The 17,570-nt window shown below is 59.3% G+C and overlaps 1 protein-coding gene across 3 annotated transcripts; it reads left to right on the top strand.

Annotated features, from left to right (window-relative positions):
* Positions 1–3: 3 nt before the first annotated feature.
* Positions 4–13,236, top strand: YJU2 (YJU2 splicing factor homolog). Of its 3 annotated transcripts, none has more exons than XM_036116027.2 (8): positions 4–135; positions 1,874–1,974; positions 3,149–3,293; positions 5,385–5,519; positions 7,560–7,741; positions 8,432–8,555; positions 11,008–11,158; positions 11,343–13,236. In XM_036116027.2, the coding sequence occupies exons 1-8, from the start codon at positions 112–114 to the stop codon at positions 11,453–11,455; spliced, it is 975 nt and encodes a 324-aa protein (XP_035971920.1). In that variant the 5' UTR covers positions 4–111; the 3' UTR covers positions 11,456–13,236. The 3 variants fall into 3 exon arrangements, with proteins under 3 accessions (XP_035971920.1, XP_077913517.1, XP_035971919.2); XM_078057391.1 differs by lacking the exon at positions 4–135 and adding an exon at positions 470–1,585 and having other exon boundaries at positions 11,407–13,236; XM_036116026.2 differs by lacking the exon at positions 4–135 and adding an exon at positions 475–1,585.
* Positions 13,237–17,570: the final 4,334 nt, after the last annotated feature.

Genomic DNA, 17,570 nt, shown 5'->3' with positions numbered 1-17,570 from the left:
ATAGAGTGGAGGAAGTGACGCTAGCGGAAATACAGGGGACGGTCAGCGGAGTTCGGCAAACACCGAGCCTAAGCGGTCTTCTCGTGCTTGTGAGAGAAGTAGGAGGCAAAGATGTCGGAGCGAAAAGTTTTAAACGTAAGTATTTGGTGACTAGGGCTTTCTAGCCGGGGCGGGACACCTCGGAGCTCCGGCCTCGGTGGGTTTCCTATGCTCTCCTATTGGAACCTTTTTCTCTTCTCCAGCGGTCTTCCGCGGGGCGGGGCTTTCAGAAACCTCCCAATCACCTTCCGTGGCCTTCGGGGCGGGGCTTTCAGAAATCTCCCAATCACCTTCCGTGGCCTTCGGGGCGGGGCTTCACATGTTTGCTCCATCTCTTCGCCTGATTGGTTGTGCCGAAGGGAGTTAGCCAGTCACGTCCCTTGGGGGCGGGTCCGCCGTGTCAGTATTGCCGTTCGCTCCTCCTCCTCCAGGCGCGTGGCTCCGTGAGGCCCCCGCCCCCCCCGGAGTCCAGGGGTTCGCGTTCCCAGGGGGCTTCGTCCTTGCTCCGCTCTTCCGCTTCGCTGGCAGGGGACCCTCCCAGCCGCCTCGGCTTCTCCCGACTCTGTTGGAAAACCGGTGGGGGGGGCTCAGAAGGCAGGATGCGGCCCCTGAGTTCCGAGTCCCGGTCCGCAGCCCCCGGGAGGGGTGTGTGCTCCGTGGCGGGGAGTGAGCTCCCCGGCCTGGGAGTGTGTAAGCCCAGGATGTAAGGCCAAGAGCCCAGGTTTCCACCGGCTCCGCGCTCTGATCTTTGCAGCAGCTGGGTATCCATCCCCGGCGTCTTCACAGTCCAGGGCAGGTGCTGGACTCCGTGTCCACGAAGGACCTTCCGTCCTGACGGTCCAGCTGGGAGGCCTCTGTCCTCATCATTTCCTGTGCATACTGCGCCAGCGCCCTGCTCAGCAGATCGCGGAGGCGGACGGGGTCCCTCCGTTCAGATGAGGACAGCGAGGCCCAGGGAGATAGCCAGGGAGAGGAGGACTCGGACCCAGGCCCCTGATCACCGGGCCGCGCTGCTTTCCCCAGAGCCGTGTCCCCGCCGGGACTCAGTTTCCTCCTCTGTGACGTGGGCACATCACGCTCTGCCTCGTAGAGGCTCTGCAAGCATTCTGTGAGGCAGGGGCTGTAAAGTGTTCCGTGTAGCAGCGCCCTGCACCTAGTAGGTGCTCAGAATACGAACTGCTTTATTTTCTGATTGTCCAGCGAAGCTGTTTTCCATGATCCACACCTGCCTTCCGCATATCTCCCAGCTCAGACTCCCGTGCAGGGGCAGGTAATACAGAAGGCCCGAGGCCGCCGTCCCGGCTGGCTTGCCGGGTTGGACCTTGGCTGGCATCCGGGAACTGGAATCTCAGGATGGTTCCCTTGCTTACACTCTGTACAAACACCATGGGTCATGCTGAGCACCGGCCGTCCTTCCGGGGTCTGGAATATTGGAAGCTGCGAGGCAGAGGGGCCGGGTGACCATCCCTCAGTGAAAGCCCTGGGCTCCCTGTGTGCTTCTCTGGGAGACACCATCTCACGTGTGTGGTCGTATTTCCTCACTGGGGTAATTAACACATCCTGTGTGATTCCACGGGGAGAAGGCTCTGGAAGCCTGTGCCTGGTCTCCCCGGACCCCTTCCGACACACCTTTTCCCTTTGCTGATGCGTCGCTGTGTCGTTTTGCCGTAGTAAGTGATAGCCATAAGTACGAGTGTATGCTGAGTCCTAGGAGCCCTCCCACCAAATCATCAGACCGCGGGGTGGTCCTGGGGACCTGGGTACAGCTCCTCCCTCTTCTCCTGGCCTGCTCCTGTGCCCAAGACAGCTCCCCTGACACTTTCACTTCCCACAGAAATACTACCCGCCCGACTTTGACCCGTCAAAGATCCCCAAACTCAAGCTCCCCAAAGATCGGCAGTATGTGGTGCGGTTGATGGCTCCCTTCAACATGAGGTGAGTGCCCCCGCTGTGTGACCCCCCACGTGGCCCCTCACATCAGTCCTGGCAGACAGACCCGGTGCCTGACGCCCCCATAGAGTGGCTCATCCCTGGCACTCAGACCAGGTCCCCAGTGCAGGCTCAGACATCAACCCAGTGAGTGCGGGACTGTGCCAGCCCTCACTTTCCTCACAGATCGGGATTAGCCCCCCTGACTCAGAGCTCCCAGCCAGTATCTGCCTCAGGATCTTGATCGTGGTTAATAAGTGTGAGTGCAGAGATGGGATCCTGTGTACTGATTCACCGCCTCCAGCAGCCACACTTCTTCATACCCCAGGACCTTTGCACAGGCTGTTCCTTCTGCCTGGAACATTCTTCCTTCTGCTCTCACCTGGCCAGCTCTTCTTCACCCCTCAGGTCTTGGCTTACATCTCACCCTCTCAGGGGCACCTGGCTGGCTCAGTTGGTAGACCCTCTTGATCTCAGGGTCGTGAGTTCAAGCCCCACGTTAGGTGTAGAGATTAATTTTTTAGAAAATAATAAGCTTTAAAAATATATATTTCAAAAAACTTTTTTCAATAAAATCTTAAAAAAATGTTATCCCCTCAGAGAGGCCCTCATGACCCACCGCCTGACCCCTTCCATGATTCCCTCTCCCTCACCGTCCCCAGATCGTGCCCTTTGTACCACTTCACAGTTACCGTGTCTTACCGATTCGGAGCCTCACGCTTTCTCACGTTTTAGCAAATTGAAGTCGGATACACCTGATCATCAGACACCTTGTTCTCTGAAACTCAGTGTGTTTTTGCGTATCATTGGTCTGTGTCTCTCTCTCCTTCATCCATTTATTTTTAAAATTCAGCTCTCCTTTCAGGCACCTGCTGTGCCAGGGCCTAGGCGGGGCAGGGAGGACGCTGTGGGGAACAGGCTGCTGCAAGCGTGCGACAGGCGGGTCTCAGCAGGTCTGGGTCGTCTGGGCGCTTTCCCGGAAGGGGACCCCGGGGCCAAGGTCCAGGCGCACAGTAAGAAGAGCGCGCCAGGCGGAGGGCATCTGAGGCAGTCTGCCTCGGGAATGGGGGAGCTCCCTGTCCCGTGAGGTATGCCAGCAGCCATCTGCCAGAATGCCAGGGTCCCACCAGTAGGCACCAGCGTGCCGTGATGGCTTGAGTCCCTCTGTCCTGCCCCACAGGTGTAAGACGTGCGGAGAGTACATCTACAAGGGCAAGAAGTTCAACGCGCGCAAGGAGACCGTGCAGAACGAGGCCTACCTGGGCCTGCCCATCTTCCGCTTCTACATCAAGTGCACACGATGCCTGGCAGAGATCACCTTCAAGGTAGACACCAGCCCAGCCGGGCTGGTCCTTCCCCCCGGGGGCTCCCCGCTCCTCTCCTCTCCCTCCACGGAGCACCTGTTTCACCCTGCCCCCAGGAGACAGACTTGTTCCCGGCAGCATTACGTACAAAGGCCCGGATGTTCCGTGACACGGGATTCAGGGAACAGACTGCACCCTGACGTGGCAGCCCGTCACGGTCACGGCCACGACTGTGTTGAGAATTTGGGGGAACGGCCAAGGACCTTACGTTCTGTTGGAGTTTCTTTCTACCAAATGCTCTTCCCTTTGGGTATAAAAAGAGTACATTGATGGGGCGCCTGGGTGGCTCAGTCGTTAAGTGTCTGCCTTCGGCTCAGGTCATGATCCCAGGGTCCTGGGTTCGAGCCCCACATCGGGCTCCCTGCTCAGCAGGAAGCCTGCTTCTCCCTCTCCCACTCCCCCTGCTTGTGTTCCCTCTCTCGCTATGTCTCTCTCTGTGAAATAAATAAAATCTTTAAAAAAAAAAAAAAAAAAAGAGTACATTGAAAGAATTACATGTTTTGATTACTTTTTTCCTTTTAAGATTATTTATTTGAGAGAGAGCAAGCACGTGCGCTCCCAGGCTGTGGGGGAGGGGCAGAGGGAGAGAGACTCTCAAGCAGACTCCCCACTGACCGCGAGCCCAACGCGGGGCTCGATCTCACCGCCTGGAGATCACGACCTGAGCCGAAGTCAAGAGTCGGATGCTCAACCGACTGTGCCACCCGGGTGCCCCTATTTGGAGTACTTTTTAAACAACAGCTGTAGTGAGATGTGATTCAGATATCACGCAGTTCACCTTTTACAGTGCACGAGCCGGTGGTGTTTAGTGTATTCACGGTGGACTAAACTGACCCCGTGCCCAATTCCAGGAAATTTCCATCACCCCCGAAATGAGCCCCATAACCGTTAGCAGTCGGTCCCCATTGTGCCCGCCGCCGCCCTGGGAGCCACCCGTCTGCTCTCCGTCTGGGGGCCTGCCCGTTGCGGATGTTTTCCATGAGTGGCGCCACACGCTCTGTCCTTGAGCTTGTGTCCTGCTGTGGTTCCGGGCTCCCCCACACCGTGGTGTGTGACGGGGCCCCTTCCACTTCATGCTCAATCACGCTCCAGCGTGGTAGAAGCAGAGCTCAAACGGAGCTGCGGGGCCGGCGCCGGAAATCCCCCTGCCGCTCCCCCTGCCCAGCCAGCCCCGTGCCTGGACACACGGTACTTCTGGACACACAGCAAAGCTGCAGAGCTGGCGCAGAGGGTCGCGCCGGCCCCTCGCCCGCTTCCCCTCCCGCCCGCATCCTCCACGCCGTCTCTGTCGCCGTAAGAAACCGACACCGAACGTTACCGTTAGCCACGTTCCACACACGACGTGGGTTTCCGTGTCTTCCCTGATGCTGTCTTTCTGCTCCAGGGTCTCATCCAGGATGCCAGCTTATATTTCCCCTCTCCATCCTAGAAACGCGTGTAGGAGCATGCTCTGTATGTACTTGATACGTGATTTATAAGTATGGAAAATCGTGAACAGATGCGCACGTGAGCGCCCACATGCACACACGCACAGAGCAGACAGGAAGGCAGGACACGTGCAAAGGCCCAGAGACTTGTATTCGCGGAGGGCGGAGGGCGGCAGCAGCCAGGTGCAGAGGGGTCTGAAGATCCATGCTGTGGAGTTTGGCGTTTTGTGAAAGAGGACAGGAACACTAGAAAGTAGTGTTTGACCCAGGCATTTGACAAGAAAAGGGGGGGTGCCTGGGGGCCGCAGTGGCTGAGTGTCCGACTCTTGGTTTCAGCTCAGGTCCTGATCTCAGGGTCATGAGATCGAGCCCCGTGTCAGGCTCCATGTTGGGCTCGGCACTCAGCAGGGAGTCTGTTTGAGATTCTCTCTCTCCCCTCCAGCTCAGGCTCGCTCTGTCTCTAAAATAAATAAATCTTAAACAAGAAAAAAAAAAAAAAGACCAGGAAAGGCATGAGCAGGAGTGAGGCATGGAGAGGAGGTGTCCCAGGCTGCTGGCTGCCGGCTAGCAGGAGCTCTTGATGCCCAGGGACATAGGACTGACTTCTGCCCGTTCTCCCTTCCAGACAGACCCCGAGAACACAGACTACACCATGGAGCACGGAGCCACACGGAACTTCCAGGCGGAGAAGCTCCTGGAGGAGGAGGAGAAGAGGATGCAGAAGGAGCGGGAGGACGAGGAGCTGAACAACCCCATGAAGGTGAGCCGGGAGCTGCCTACGTGCACCTCTTCCTGCCTCGGCCCCCGGGCAGGGAAGTGGGGTGGGCAGAGCTCCAAGGTGGCCCTGGGAGCCCTGCCTCCTGGTCACACACCCCGTGTAGCCCTGGGAGTGCGCACACAAGGATCTCACTCCTGCGATCAGGTTGTTAGGTTGGGTTACGGTCGACCTCAGGAAAGGGAGGTTATCCAACGGGCCAGATCTCTCACCTGAGCCCTTCATCTGGGTCTAGAGGACATTAGCGATGTGAAGGAGCAGGCCTGGAGTGGGGGCCCGCATGGCAGGGAGCAGTGGGGGTCCCCGTCAACAGCCAGCAAGAAAGCGGGGACCTCAGTCCCACAACCACAAGGAACAGAGTTCTGCCAGCAGTCCGAGCGAGGCCGGGCCTCGGATGAGACCACCGGCCCCTGATTTCAGCCTGTGGAAGCCTTGTCGGAGAACCCAGCCGCACCGCGCCGGGCTCCTGACCCACACCAGCCAGGGGACAGCGAGGTCCCTGTGGTGTTAAGCCATTGAGCTGGTGGCAGATTGTCATGCAGCCAGAGGAAGTGAATATCAGGAGGCAGGAAGTTGGACTTGAGGATGCAAGGTGCTTCCTGCAGCCGGCTACCCCCCAGTCTGCAGAGAAGACGCCCATGACCAGTGGCTGTGAAGACTAGAAGCATGGAAGGAAACGTTCTCTTGAATGTTTCCTGGCTGTGTGACCTTGGGCAAGGCTCTTGGACTCTCTGTGCCTCGGCATCCTGGTGTGTCAAATGGGATTGAAGACCAGCCTCAGAGATTGTGGTGGGGCTTAAGTGAGTTTGTACATGTGAAGCTCTGGGGACAGGGCCCGGCACGTAGGCAGGAATCCCTGTGTTGAAACTCTGATTGGCCCTCTTCAAACAAATCGTCATCTCCCGCTGGCCTCTTCCGTCGGACCTGATGCAGGGTGTTCCGTGGCAAGTGGAGCGGCAGGGAGGGAGGCAGGCTCCGCGGAGGCGGCGTGTGCCCAGAGCCGCCTGCGTGGTCATGTCCATCGTGGACCGCCCACATGGCCACAGGGGCTTACGGCCTAATTAGGTACCCCGAAACCACAACTTAAACACTTCTGATCCTCCAGTTTCTGGGGGTCAGGAGGCCCAGGGAGCTGAGCTGGGTGTTCAGGCCTGGGGTCTCTCAGGAGGGCCCAAGTCAAGCTGCAGGCCAGGCCGCATCTTGTGAAGGCTCAGCTGGCCACGTCCCTGCCACGGGGGCCTCTGCACCCTGCACGACATGGCGCCGGCCTCCCCAGAGCCAGTGATCCAGAGGAGCAGTGAGGAGGCCTTTTAGGGCCCGCTCTCAGAGTGACACACCGTCGTCCCATCACACTCCGCTCGCTGGACTGGGTCAGAGTCCAGCCCGCACTCACGGGAAGGGGAATGAAGCTCTGCTTTTTCAGGGGAGGAGCATCAGAGAATTGGGGGACGCGTATTCAAAACCTCGGGCCTGCCGCTTCCCTCTGTGCGGGGTCTCAGCCCAGAAGCGGCCGACGCAGGCTCCCCACCCACGCCTTGGACGCCCGGGCTGGCCTGGTCCCTCCGCACCATCGCGGAGATGAAACAAGCTTACGCTTGGCAGTGTGTCAGCCTGGGGCCTGGCGTGTAACAACTGTCGTTTTTAATCTTTGTTACTATTTTTTTTTTTAAGTAGCTGCACACCCGACATGGGGCTCGAACTCACGACCCGGAGATCAGATCAAGAGTCGCGCGTTCCCCTAACAGCCAGCCAGGCCCCTCATCTGTGTTTTTACTTTTATTTCATGAAGGAGCTGGGCTGGACGTCCAACCCTGGGGCCTCAGGAGACCACTCCCCGTCCCCAAGCCTGGGTGCTCTGAGCTGGGAAATGGGGGCAGCAGGGGGACCGGGCAGGAGGCCCCCGAGCAGGCGCTGCGGGTGCAGGCAGGCGTGGGCGCCCCTCCCCTGGCGGGTGCTGCCCCCCTCAGCCCCAGCAGCTGCACGGAGGGGCGGCCCCGCACGCTCAGCCTGGGTCCTGCCCGCCAGGTGCTGGAGAACCGGACCAAGGACTCGAAGCTGGAGATGGAGGTTCTGGAGAACCTGCAGGAGCTCAAGGACCTGAACCAGCGGCAGGCGCACGTGGACTTCGAGGCCATGCTGCAGCAGCACCGGCTGTCAGAGGAGCAGCGGCAGAAGCAGGAGCGGGAGGAGGATGAGCGGGAGACGGCGTGAGTGGGCCGCGTGGGGCCGCGCGGGAGTCCCGGGTGCTCCACCCGCCTCACAGCCTTTGCTCGGGCTTCCGCCTGGAACACCCTCCTTCCAGATCTTCCGTGGCTCCCTCAAGTGTCCCTGCTGCAGGGGGCCTTCCCCACGCCCCCCCCCCCACATCTCACTTTCTCCCATGGCGTCTGTGTCGGGGTCACCGACAGCACCCCCCAGGTTTGATGATTCGCCCAGGCCTGCTGCGTTCACACTTTCTGCACGGCACTGTCCACCCTGGAACCTTCGCTCTGCCTCACCCATCTCCTGGTTCTTTGCCTCCCTCCTTCCCTCCCTCCTCCAGAATCTGGACGGGGGCTTGGTTTGGCTTCTGCGTTCCCAGGACCTGGCACAGGGCTGGGCGCATAGTAGGAGCTCCGGCAGAACCAGCAGGTGGGCGGGTGGCGAATAGCGCACAGCCCGGAGACGAGTCTGCATGTGGGGAGCTCCAGGCGTGGCCCCGACCGAGTCACCCAGCCGGGGTCCCAGCTGAGGCGGGCTGGTGCCATCAGCCAGCACTTAACCACGCCGCCCTCTGTGGACCGAGAGGATTGCGAGGAGTTTGGGTGCCCCTCCCTGCCCCGCTCACTGCTGTCGGGGGGGGGGGGGGGGGTTGGCGAGCCGGGCAGGGGATCGCAGGCACGCGTACCATCCCACAGGGCCTTGGTGGAGGAGGCGCGCAAACGCCGGCTGCTGGAGGACTCCGATTCGGAGGAGGACGCGCCTGCTCCCGCCGCACCACGGCTGGCCCTCCGGCCCAAGCCCACCGCCATCCTGGATGAGGTGAGTGCACCCCTCCCCCCCAGCGCTCTCAGGGCAGCAGAGGGGGAGCCCGGCCGTGCCGGAGACCAGCTGTGAGTCAGCGGGCCCGGCCGTGCGCCGGGACAACCTTGTCTCCGAAAGCGGTGGCAGGCGTGCAGGGTGGCAGTTTACCGGCCTCTGCTCAGCCGCTGAGACGAGCAGACCCCCAGACTCGGAGACTTAGGAACACAGGTGTGTATTTCTCGGTCCCCGTAGCAGCCCTGGGGTGACCGCCAGGACTTCAGGCCGTGCTGCTCCCAGCGCTCGGGGACCCAGGCTCTTTCCAGCTTCTCCGTCTGCTCTCCTGGAGCGTCGGTCCCAGCTCTGGGGTCACAGCTTCCGGCCGGGGTGGGGGTGAGAGGGGTCCCCGCCAGGGCCCCGCAGCTCAGCGTCAGAGGCAGCCTGACTGGTGAGCCGCGGGGGGCCTGGGGGCTGCGGCCCAGGGAGGGAGGCGGATTTGGCGGGTGGACTTCCCAGCACAGCGTCTCATCCCCGTGGCCAGGGCCACGCTGGTGTGTTCATCGGAGTCGGGCGGAGGCGGGAAGTGGTAGGTAGTGGTCACCCAGACACGTTTTATTTTAACTCAGACGTCTTCGTGGTCGGTGCTAGCGGGACGCAGGTTCAGCCACTGGGTAAGACCCAGAGTCACGCGGTTCCGACCGCACGGAGGTTACTTCTCTGCTGGGAAGTCGTGCCCGGCCACCCCGCACGGCGTCGGGCCCAGGCAGCTGCCTCCTGGCGCTTCTGCTGGCCTGGGGGCCGCCCTCCCTGCGCGCTGCCTCAGTACCACCTTCACGTCCTAGCCCGGGCGAGGGCCCGGCAGGGGAGGAGGGCGTTCGGGCCGCTGCACCCTCGGGCCCACACATCCTGCCGCGCACATCCCGCTGGTCGGCGCCGAGCCACCTGAGCACATCCTGCTGCGAGGGAGGATGGGCAGTGTAGTCCTTCTGGGGCGCAGCCATGTTCCCGTGGGGCTCCCAGGACTGTCAGCAGAGGGAATGGCCCTGGGGGTCGTGCACGCCCAGCCGTTACTCTCCAACACAGAACCAGAGCGTTTCCTTTGAGGATCCGTCCCCTGGTGACGGGTCTCACACTGTCTTTCTTGCATAAACCGCTCCCAGAGTTGTCTAAAATTTCCTTTTTTTTCTTCCACGTGGAACGAGATCGGAGCCACTGTGAAAGCAATCTGTGTTTCTTTGCTGCCCCTCCTTCTGTTCCAGGTGTCTTCCTCGCACCTAGTTTGATGACAGACTTTTTGTTTAGTTTTGCACAATACGGCTCTGCTGAGACTTCCCAAACGCTCACCGTGACGCTTACGGGAGCCCGTCGCCTTCCGCGCCTCTGGCGCCTGCGTCCGTGTCCGTGGTTTCATTTAGTGGCAGCGTGTGCATCCGGTGGACACAGGCTTGGGGAGGGGCTCACAGGGCTAACGCCGGGGGCCGCGTGAGTCGGCTCAGAAAGCTGCGGCTGGGAGCGCTGGCCTCTCCTCACACCCCACTGGACCACGTCTGCCCCGGGCAGCACTCGCGGGTCCCGGCTCCAGCCGAACCAGCCCCCTTGCGTGTGCCAAGCCCAGTCCGCCGCCTGGAGCGTTGTCCCTCACGTCTCCGCTTGTTAACTCCTCCTCGTTCTGATGTCAGCCCACAGTTCCCTCTCTGAGGAGACCTGCCCTGACCGCCTTATCGACTGGCCACTGTTCCCTTGCGCTGTCACGCCACACTGACGTCTGTCTTTGTGTCACAGCATTTGTCAGTGCAGACTTTGTCCTGTTGATCTGTTTGCTTGTCCGTCCTCCCTCGTCCCTCGGATGGTGGGCCCCGAGAAGGCAGCACGCTGTCCGTCATGCCCCTGCAGCTCCAGCTCCTAGCTCAGACAGGACCTCCTGAATCCAGGGCGTTCTCGTTCCTCTGTTTCAACAGAAGACAGATAAAAGGGGTCCTTTCCTGTACAGTTGAAGGGCTGGAGGTGGGGCTGAGCCCCTCTCTGCCTTCCCTTCACAAGTCCCCAAAGTGGGGGCCTCCATTTTTCCTCATTCCATCAAACATGGATAGAGTATCTTCATGCCAGGAGTTGTTTGTGGCCCTGGGGACCCATCATGAACACGACAGGAACCCCCAGCATAGATGGGGGGTACGTACTAAGGCAGTGGAGGGCATGGAGAGCGTGGACATGTAGCACTCACTTGATCACTTGAGCCTGAACTGTAAAGAAAGGTTTCCCAGAGGAGCTGATACTTGGGTTGGGTATTGAAGGGTGAGTAGGAGTTCACCAAATGCCTTAGAGGAAAGGGGGCATTGCAGGTGTTGGGAATGGCGTGGGTAAATGCACGGAGGGGAGAAGGCGTGGTGTGATTTTAGGAAGTGTTAAGTGCAGGGAGGCTGGAGAAGGTGGCATTTGGGCCAGTTCACCCACTCATGTCCCCCCTCACTCCCAGGCCCCAAAAGCCAAGAGGAAGGCGGAGAGCTGGGAACGGAGTGTTGGCACCCTTGGCAGCAGGCCCCAGCTGTCAGGCCTAGTCGTCGTGAAGAGAACAGACCTGGGTTGCAGCGCCCAGGAGGGCCTGGCATCGTCACCCACCACCCAGGGTAGGTGCCCTGGGGTCCTGGGACCGGGGTGCAGCGCCTTGGGCGGCCGCCAGGTGGCAGCAGCGCCCCCAGTGTGGCCTTGCAGCTTGGGGGAATCCTCTGAGTGGTGGGGAGAGGGGGTGGTGTGCCCCGAGCCCGAGCTGTGGGGTTGAAGCCGCGTAGGCTAGCTCGCGCCTCTCACCAGGCCCCATGCAGAGCGGGAAGCCAGCTGACCCTGCACCCTGGGCGCCCGGCGTCTCCTCCCTCAGCCAGCTGGGGGCCTATTCGGACAGCGAGGACAGCAGCGGCAGCAACTGAGACCCCAGGCCCTTCCCCAGGTCAAGGTCCCGTGTCCAGCTTCAGCTGACGGTGGGGCAGGATGCCTTGGCACCAACCAGAGCCACGCATGACTGGACAAACCCCGACGTCCTCTGAGGCGGCAGGGCCAGCGAGGGCTTCGGCCGAGGGACTCGGTTTCTCCTGTCCCCCCACCTGCTGGCCCTCGGGGACCTCGGGGTCCCCAGCTCACACTGCCGCCCTCCTGGCCCTCCATTCGGGGCTGTGGCCTCCCTGGAACAGCGCTCAGCTCCTGGCAGGCCTCGTGGTCGTCCCTTTGACAGCCGCAAGGGCTCGGCCGTGTTTGGGGGGGGGCACGCGGGAGAACACACCCACCCCTTATTAGCGCTGCCCCCTCCGGCCACAAAACCCACGAGCCAATGAAAGGAACCACTGTCTGGCCTGGGCCCCTGTTCCGCCAGCTTCTGGGGGCGGCCACAGAACCACACAATGTGGCCAATCTGGCCTCTGGTTCTCGCAAGCTGTGAGATGGTAAAAGGCTCGTTGATTAGTGGGTGTTTGGGGAGAATTTGTTATGTAGCAGTAGATCGCCAGTACGTCACTGGTCACGTGACCAGGAAATCGATTCCGAGGCTCACGTTCTTTCAAGGTTGCCAGACTTCAACTCCGGTATAATTTTCTCCCACTTCACAGTTTTCTAGTTGAAGGTCTTATGCTCCCGCCAGACTCCTTCAGCACCTGCCCCCCCAGCTCTGCCCCCCCCCCCAGGGTCGCCGGCCTCAGCCCTCCTCTGTCTCTCTCTCAAGCACACTCACATTTGTTTGGCATTTGGTAATGAGGCTTTGTGCTTCTTGCTATCAGAGTTTGGGAGGTGAGAAGCCCCCACTTTGGGGATCCACTTTCCTGCAGTGATTTCTGTGCTTTAAGTAGGACTGGAAGAAGCGGACTGGGATCCAGCCAGGCCCCCGGGTCCTCACCTCGCAGCTCCCGGCCTTGAAGACAGGCCCCGGGGCCCTGGTCCTGAAACGCTGACGGTGGAGGGGCTGCAAATCGGTGCCCCGTGCGGGGGGGCCAGCACACCGCGGCCTCTTTTCCCCAAGGTCAGAGTCAGGGTCGCACACGGTGCCTGCGAGGGGTCTGTTCAGACCGGCAGCCAGAGGAAAGCATCCAGCTGAAGAAGCGCTTGTGGGAGAGAGGAGGCGTGGGGCCCCCGTTCGCTCTGATCCCTTCTTGCAGACCTTTCCTGAGCTCTTGTCGCTTGTCGCTGTGTGTGCGTGACACCTGTTAACTCTTCTTTACGAAAGATTATGAGCTCTGTTCCAAAACACAGATGAGCAAGCTACGGTTGGTGGACCAAAGCCGGCCCACAGCCTAGTTTGTGAACCAAGTTTTGTTGGCACAGCGACATGCCCGTTTGCGTGTAACGCGTGGCCGCTGCACTCTGCAGTGACGGAGCCAACGGGCTCCCCGCCGGGTCCCTGATAGAGAGAGGTTGCCCGCCCCCGCCTGGGTCGCCCAGCTCTGCCCTTCCTGCTCCCCACGGCCTCCGGGGAAGGTGCCGACACCCCGTCACCCCAAGCTGCGCTCTCCTCAGTGTGGCACGGGATGAAGCACACGGGATCCGCTCAGTGAGGGAAACAGCTGACGTTCGAGAAGTCCTTGCCGCTCGCCTGACCTGTGCCGAGCTTGTGCAGGTTCACTCGTTTGAGTTTCCCAAAGCAAGTTGCTTGCTAAAAAAAAAAAAGGATATGATTTATATACAAAATATATACTAAAATAAAATATGTATAAAATTTATATGTGTAATACATGTAAAATTTGTAATGTATATGTTGATATAGTTTATATATAAAATGTATGAATTACACATATAATTTATATAATACCTATTTATTATACATTATTTTATTGAGCACCTACTTTGTGCCCAGAGCTGTTTTAGGCCCTGGGGCTACAACACTGAAGGAAAACATACGACGATAATACCCTAAAGAAAAAAAAAAAAACAAAAACGGTTCCCCCTCATAATGGTGACGTTGTGTTTGGAAGATGGGGGAGAAGATCGTGAATGTATCTAAAAACAATAATAAGCTATGAAGTGAAGCAAACACACTGGAGGCCGTGATTGCTCTGGTTGAAAACAGGGTGAGGTGGTTGGGAGGGGCGCCATCACGAGGTGTGTGTCTTGCCCACCACCCCCAGTATTAGCTACCGCTGCATAACGAGATCTCTCAGAAGTTCCCAGCGGCAAACACAGGAGTCTGGGTGCGGCTTTGCCGGGTTCTCTGCCTCAGGGTCTTGCAGCTTCCCTTGAGACGTGGGCCAGGGCTGTGGTCTCATCTGAAGGCCCGTCTGGGGCCGGATCCACTTCCAAGCTCACTCACTTGTCTGTTGGCAGTTCCTCACGGGCTCTGAGCCAGAGGCCGCCCTCAGCTGCTGGCCTACATGGCCCTCCAAAGGCTGGCTTCCTAAAGCCAGCACAACGGGAGTCTGCGAGAAGTGGCATCCCGTCACCTTTGCCATGTCCCGCTGGTTGGAAGCAAGCCACAGGTCTGGCCACATTCAAAGGAAAGGGATTACACATGGCTGTGACCCCCAGCAGGTCAGGGTCACTGGAGGCCAGCCGAGGGTCTACCTGCCAGACCCCCGCCCCCCCCCCCCCCCGGTTAACCGTGAGCTTTACGAGGGTAGCTGTGTGATGAGTGTAGCCCCAGCACCTGAGACCATCCAGGCACTTAGTGGGAACTAAGTGGAACTCACCGAAACTGTCTTAGTCTTATCTCCCCGCAGGCTTTTATGCTTCATTCTCCCATCCTATGACCTGGGAGCCGTTCAGCTCTTGGCCCCAGTTCCCGGTGGGGGTTCCCGGGGTCTAGCAAGTGAGCAGAGGGGTAGCGACACATCAGGGTCTCGAGTGTGTGTCTGTGTGTGTGTGTGCGCGTGTGCGCGCGCACGCTGATCCTCCAGGGCCTCCACCCCCCTACTCTCCCCCTCCTCCCCTGGGCCCCCTCCCACTCTCTGGAGCCTGCCCTTCCCCAGTCACTGCTGACAGCCCCCATCTCCCCCCACCCCCGGCACGCTCCATGTCTGTCATCTTGGGGAGCTGTCAGGCCTCATCCAGAATCTCCTCCATCAGTCCCCCTGAGGGCCGCCGCACAGCAGAGGGACTTGTGGGGGTGGCCTGCCCTCCTGCTAGAGCCCACTTGGCCTGAGCCTGGGCTTCACAAAGAGACAGGGGCCGCTGCCCCATTTCCCAGGCTCTAGCTGCGTGCCAGGCTCTGCACCAAGCTCCCTCTACACCAAAACTTGCCGCTCACTCCCTCGGGTACATGCCATGATACTGCCCGATTTTACAGAGGCGGGAAGCTCCTTGGCCAAGGTCTCAGAGTGAGTGAGGGACAGGACCTGGGTTTGCCATTGCAAGGCTCCGAGGCTACACCTTTAATGACCACACTCCACTGCAACTCTTGCCGACAGAGCCTCCAGGGGCTGGGCCATGCCTCTCCCATCAGATTGGGCACTCATGACGACAGAGCTATGTCTCCTCCATCAGACTAGTGTCCTCGAAGGCTGGACCATGCCTGCCCTATCAGACAGGGACTCCTAAGGATAGGCTCTTGTCTCCTCCATTAGACTAGGGGCACCTAAAAGGAGGGCCATGTCTCGAATCAGACTGGAAACCCCTGAAATCAGAGCCATGCCTCCTCCATCAGATCGAATGCTTCAGAGGGTAGAATCATGCCTCCCCTATCAGACTGGGAGGCTATTGAGGCATATACTTATCTCCTCCATCAGACTGAGGCTTCTGAGGTCAAGACCATGTCTCTCCCATCAAACTGCAAGTTTTAAAAGGCAAGGGTGTGTCTAAGAGCTTCTTAGAGCAGAGACTGTCTCTCCTATCAGAGTAGGAGCTCCTAGCACAGGGCTACATCTCCTCCATCAGATTAGAGTATTTAGGCCCCACCGTGAGCCATCCCTTCTTATCCTGGTGCCTTGGCTCCCATCCCCCCTCCAGGCTGGCTGTTCCATGAGACAAGGATGAAGGGACAGAGAAGGCAGGCACAGCCCCCCCCGCCCAGGGACCCCAACTGGCTCCTTCTTAAGGTCCCACCCACCTAAAGCATATATTGAGCACCTACCGTGTGCCATGCAATAGAATATTATTGGGCCATAAAGGGAATGGGGCGCTCACACACACACACACACACACACACACACGTGGATGGACCTTGGAAACACGATGCTCAGTGAGAGAACCAGACACAAAAAGCGACATAGGGTGTGATTCCATTTATGTGAAAGGTCCAGAACAGGCCCACCCAGAGAGACAGAAAGCGGATTAGAGGTGCCAGGTGCGGGAGAAGTGGGGAGAATAGAGAGTGCCCATAGGGATGGAGTTTCTTGTTGGGGTGATGAAAATGTTCTGAAATGAGTGGTGATGGTTGCACGATCTTGTGAACATTCTCAAACTGAAATGCACACTTCAAGTGGGTAAATTGTTGGGCATGTGAATTGTATCTCAAAAAAAAAAAAAAAAAAAAAAAAAACCAACAACAACAAAAGATGCTCCAAACAGCGCCCAGAAGCGCTCAGTAGAGGTTAGCTGTTCTTCTCCCATCTCAGAGATGGGAAAACAGCCCGGGTCACCACCCAAGGTCAGGAGAGCTGGGATTCCGGAAACTGAGCTACACCCAGGAGATGGCCCTGATACACTGCCTCTCGGACCACGGGGATTGGGGGGAGGGAGGAAGCCTCAGCCTAGGACCCCTAGACCACCCCACCTGCTCGCCTTCGTCTGCGCAGTGCCCCCCCCGCCCCGCTGACCATCAACACACAGAAACCCGAGTTCCTGAGGTTCAAGGGCACACCGCAAGGTCGCCAGCCCCCCAGCCTGACTCTCCTTATCCACCATCTCCCGCTCCTCTCTCCTCCCGGAACCCTTTGACGGCTCCTCTTCTTAGGGCGGGGGGTGGGGGGGTGGGGCGGGCAGCCCCAGGAGAAGCCAGCTCAAAAGCGCAGGAAAGTCAAACGCCGTTTGATTCTGCCTCCGGGGCCTCTAATTGCTATTCCTGACACACGCTGTAATTAGAAGGCCCCTTTGAAATATTTATACCTCAGACGTCTCGTATTTATCCGACAGGGAGAGGGCTCAGATTTGATGAGATCTGTCAACAGCTCATCCCTGAGCCGGGAATTGCCTTGCGGCTGACAGAAAACAGGACAATTACCCGCCGTGCTCCCCGGCAGTCCCCAGGGACGCTGTCTTGTCGCTGATCAGAGGGGGTGGGGTGGGGGGGCTTGGAGGCACTGCGGGAGGAGGACCGAGTTCAACAGGTTCATGTGGGCGACACGGCCAAAGCTGGGGAGAGGACATATGGAAGCCCCTGCTGCGGAGAGGGGCTTTGCCTGCTCAGCTCTGGACCTCAGTGTCGTCGCCTGGAAAATGGGGCTAACGGTGGGGCAGAGGCGGAGAAACGCTGATCCCATGAAGACACTCTAGTGGGTCTCCAGTGCCACCCCAGCCAGGCCACATCGGGATGTGCAGGCAGACGTGAGCTGTGGGGTGGCTCTGAGCAAGTGCTCCCCGTCTCTGTGCCTCAGTTTCCCTATGGGAAAAAATAACTCCCTTCTGGCGATCCTTCCTTGAGCTCTCTGGGGGTTTCCTGTTAGAACCCCTGTTAGAAACCAGGAAAGCAAGGCACAGAGAGCATAGACACGGCCCCGACCCACTGTTCTTCCCCAGGGGCATTTTCCCACCAGTGTCAGCTCTGACTTCCGTCTGGGTTTCCCTCCCCTCCAAGCCACAGGCACAAGCCCACCCTGGGGGTCCTGGGGGGGGGGGGCACTGGGAGAAGGGAATCTGCAGCCCCATTCTTCCCGATCACCCCTCTCTTACTTCAGTATTAGGGGGAGCTGAACAAGCCCCCTTAGGATGAAAGAAAAACTGTGTTTGCTCTGGAATTGGCCAGCACACCTCTTTGCTTCCCTTACCCCAAACCTCTTAGTGTCCTCGCCCCCAGACAGCTGCAGCGCCAACAGGCAGCCTGGCCAGGCGAGACCCCTCTCATTTCTGTCCCCCCTCCCTGACTCCACCCCCAGAAGCCACAAAGGGACAGATGCTGAGGACGCGCCGGGC

This window comes from Halichoerus grypus, chromosome 1 (genome assembly GCF_964656455.1).
Source record: "Halichoerus grypus chromosome 1, mHalGry1.hap1.1, whole genome shotgun sequence".
NCBI classification, from domain to species: Eukaryota; Metazoa; Chordata; class Mammalia; order Carnivora; family Phocidae; genus Halichoerus; species Halichoerus grypus.
Note: the sequence above shows the minus strand (reverse complement) of the source record. Positions and strands in the feature narration are given on the sequence as shown.

Excerpts from the sequence above, each read along its gene's own strand:
- YJU2 (XM_036116026.2), top strand. The coding sequence starts at position 1,433 with ATGCTGAGCACCGGCCGTCCTTCCGGGGTCTGGAATATTGGAAGCTGC. Across the intron at positions 7,742-8,431 it reads GAGGATGAGCGGGAGACGGC|GGCCTTGGTGGAGGAGGCGC; the intron begins GTGAGTGGGCCG and ends ACCATCCCACAG. Across the intron at positions 11,159-11,342 it reads ATCGTCACCCACCACCCAGG|GCCCCATGCAGAGCGGGAAG; the intron begins GTAGGTGCCCTG and ends GCCTCTCACCAG.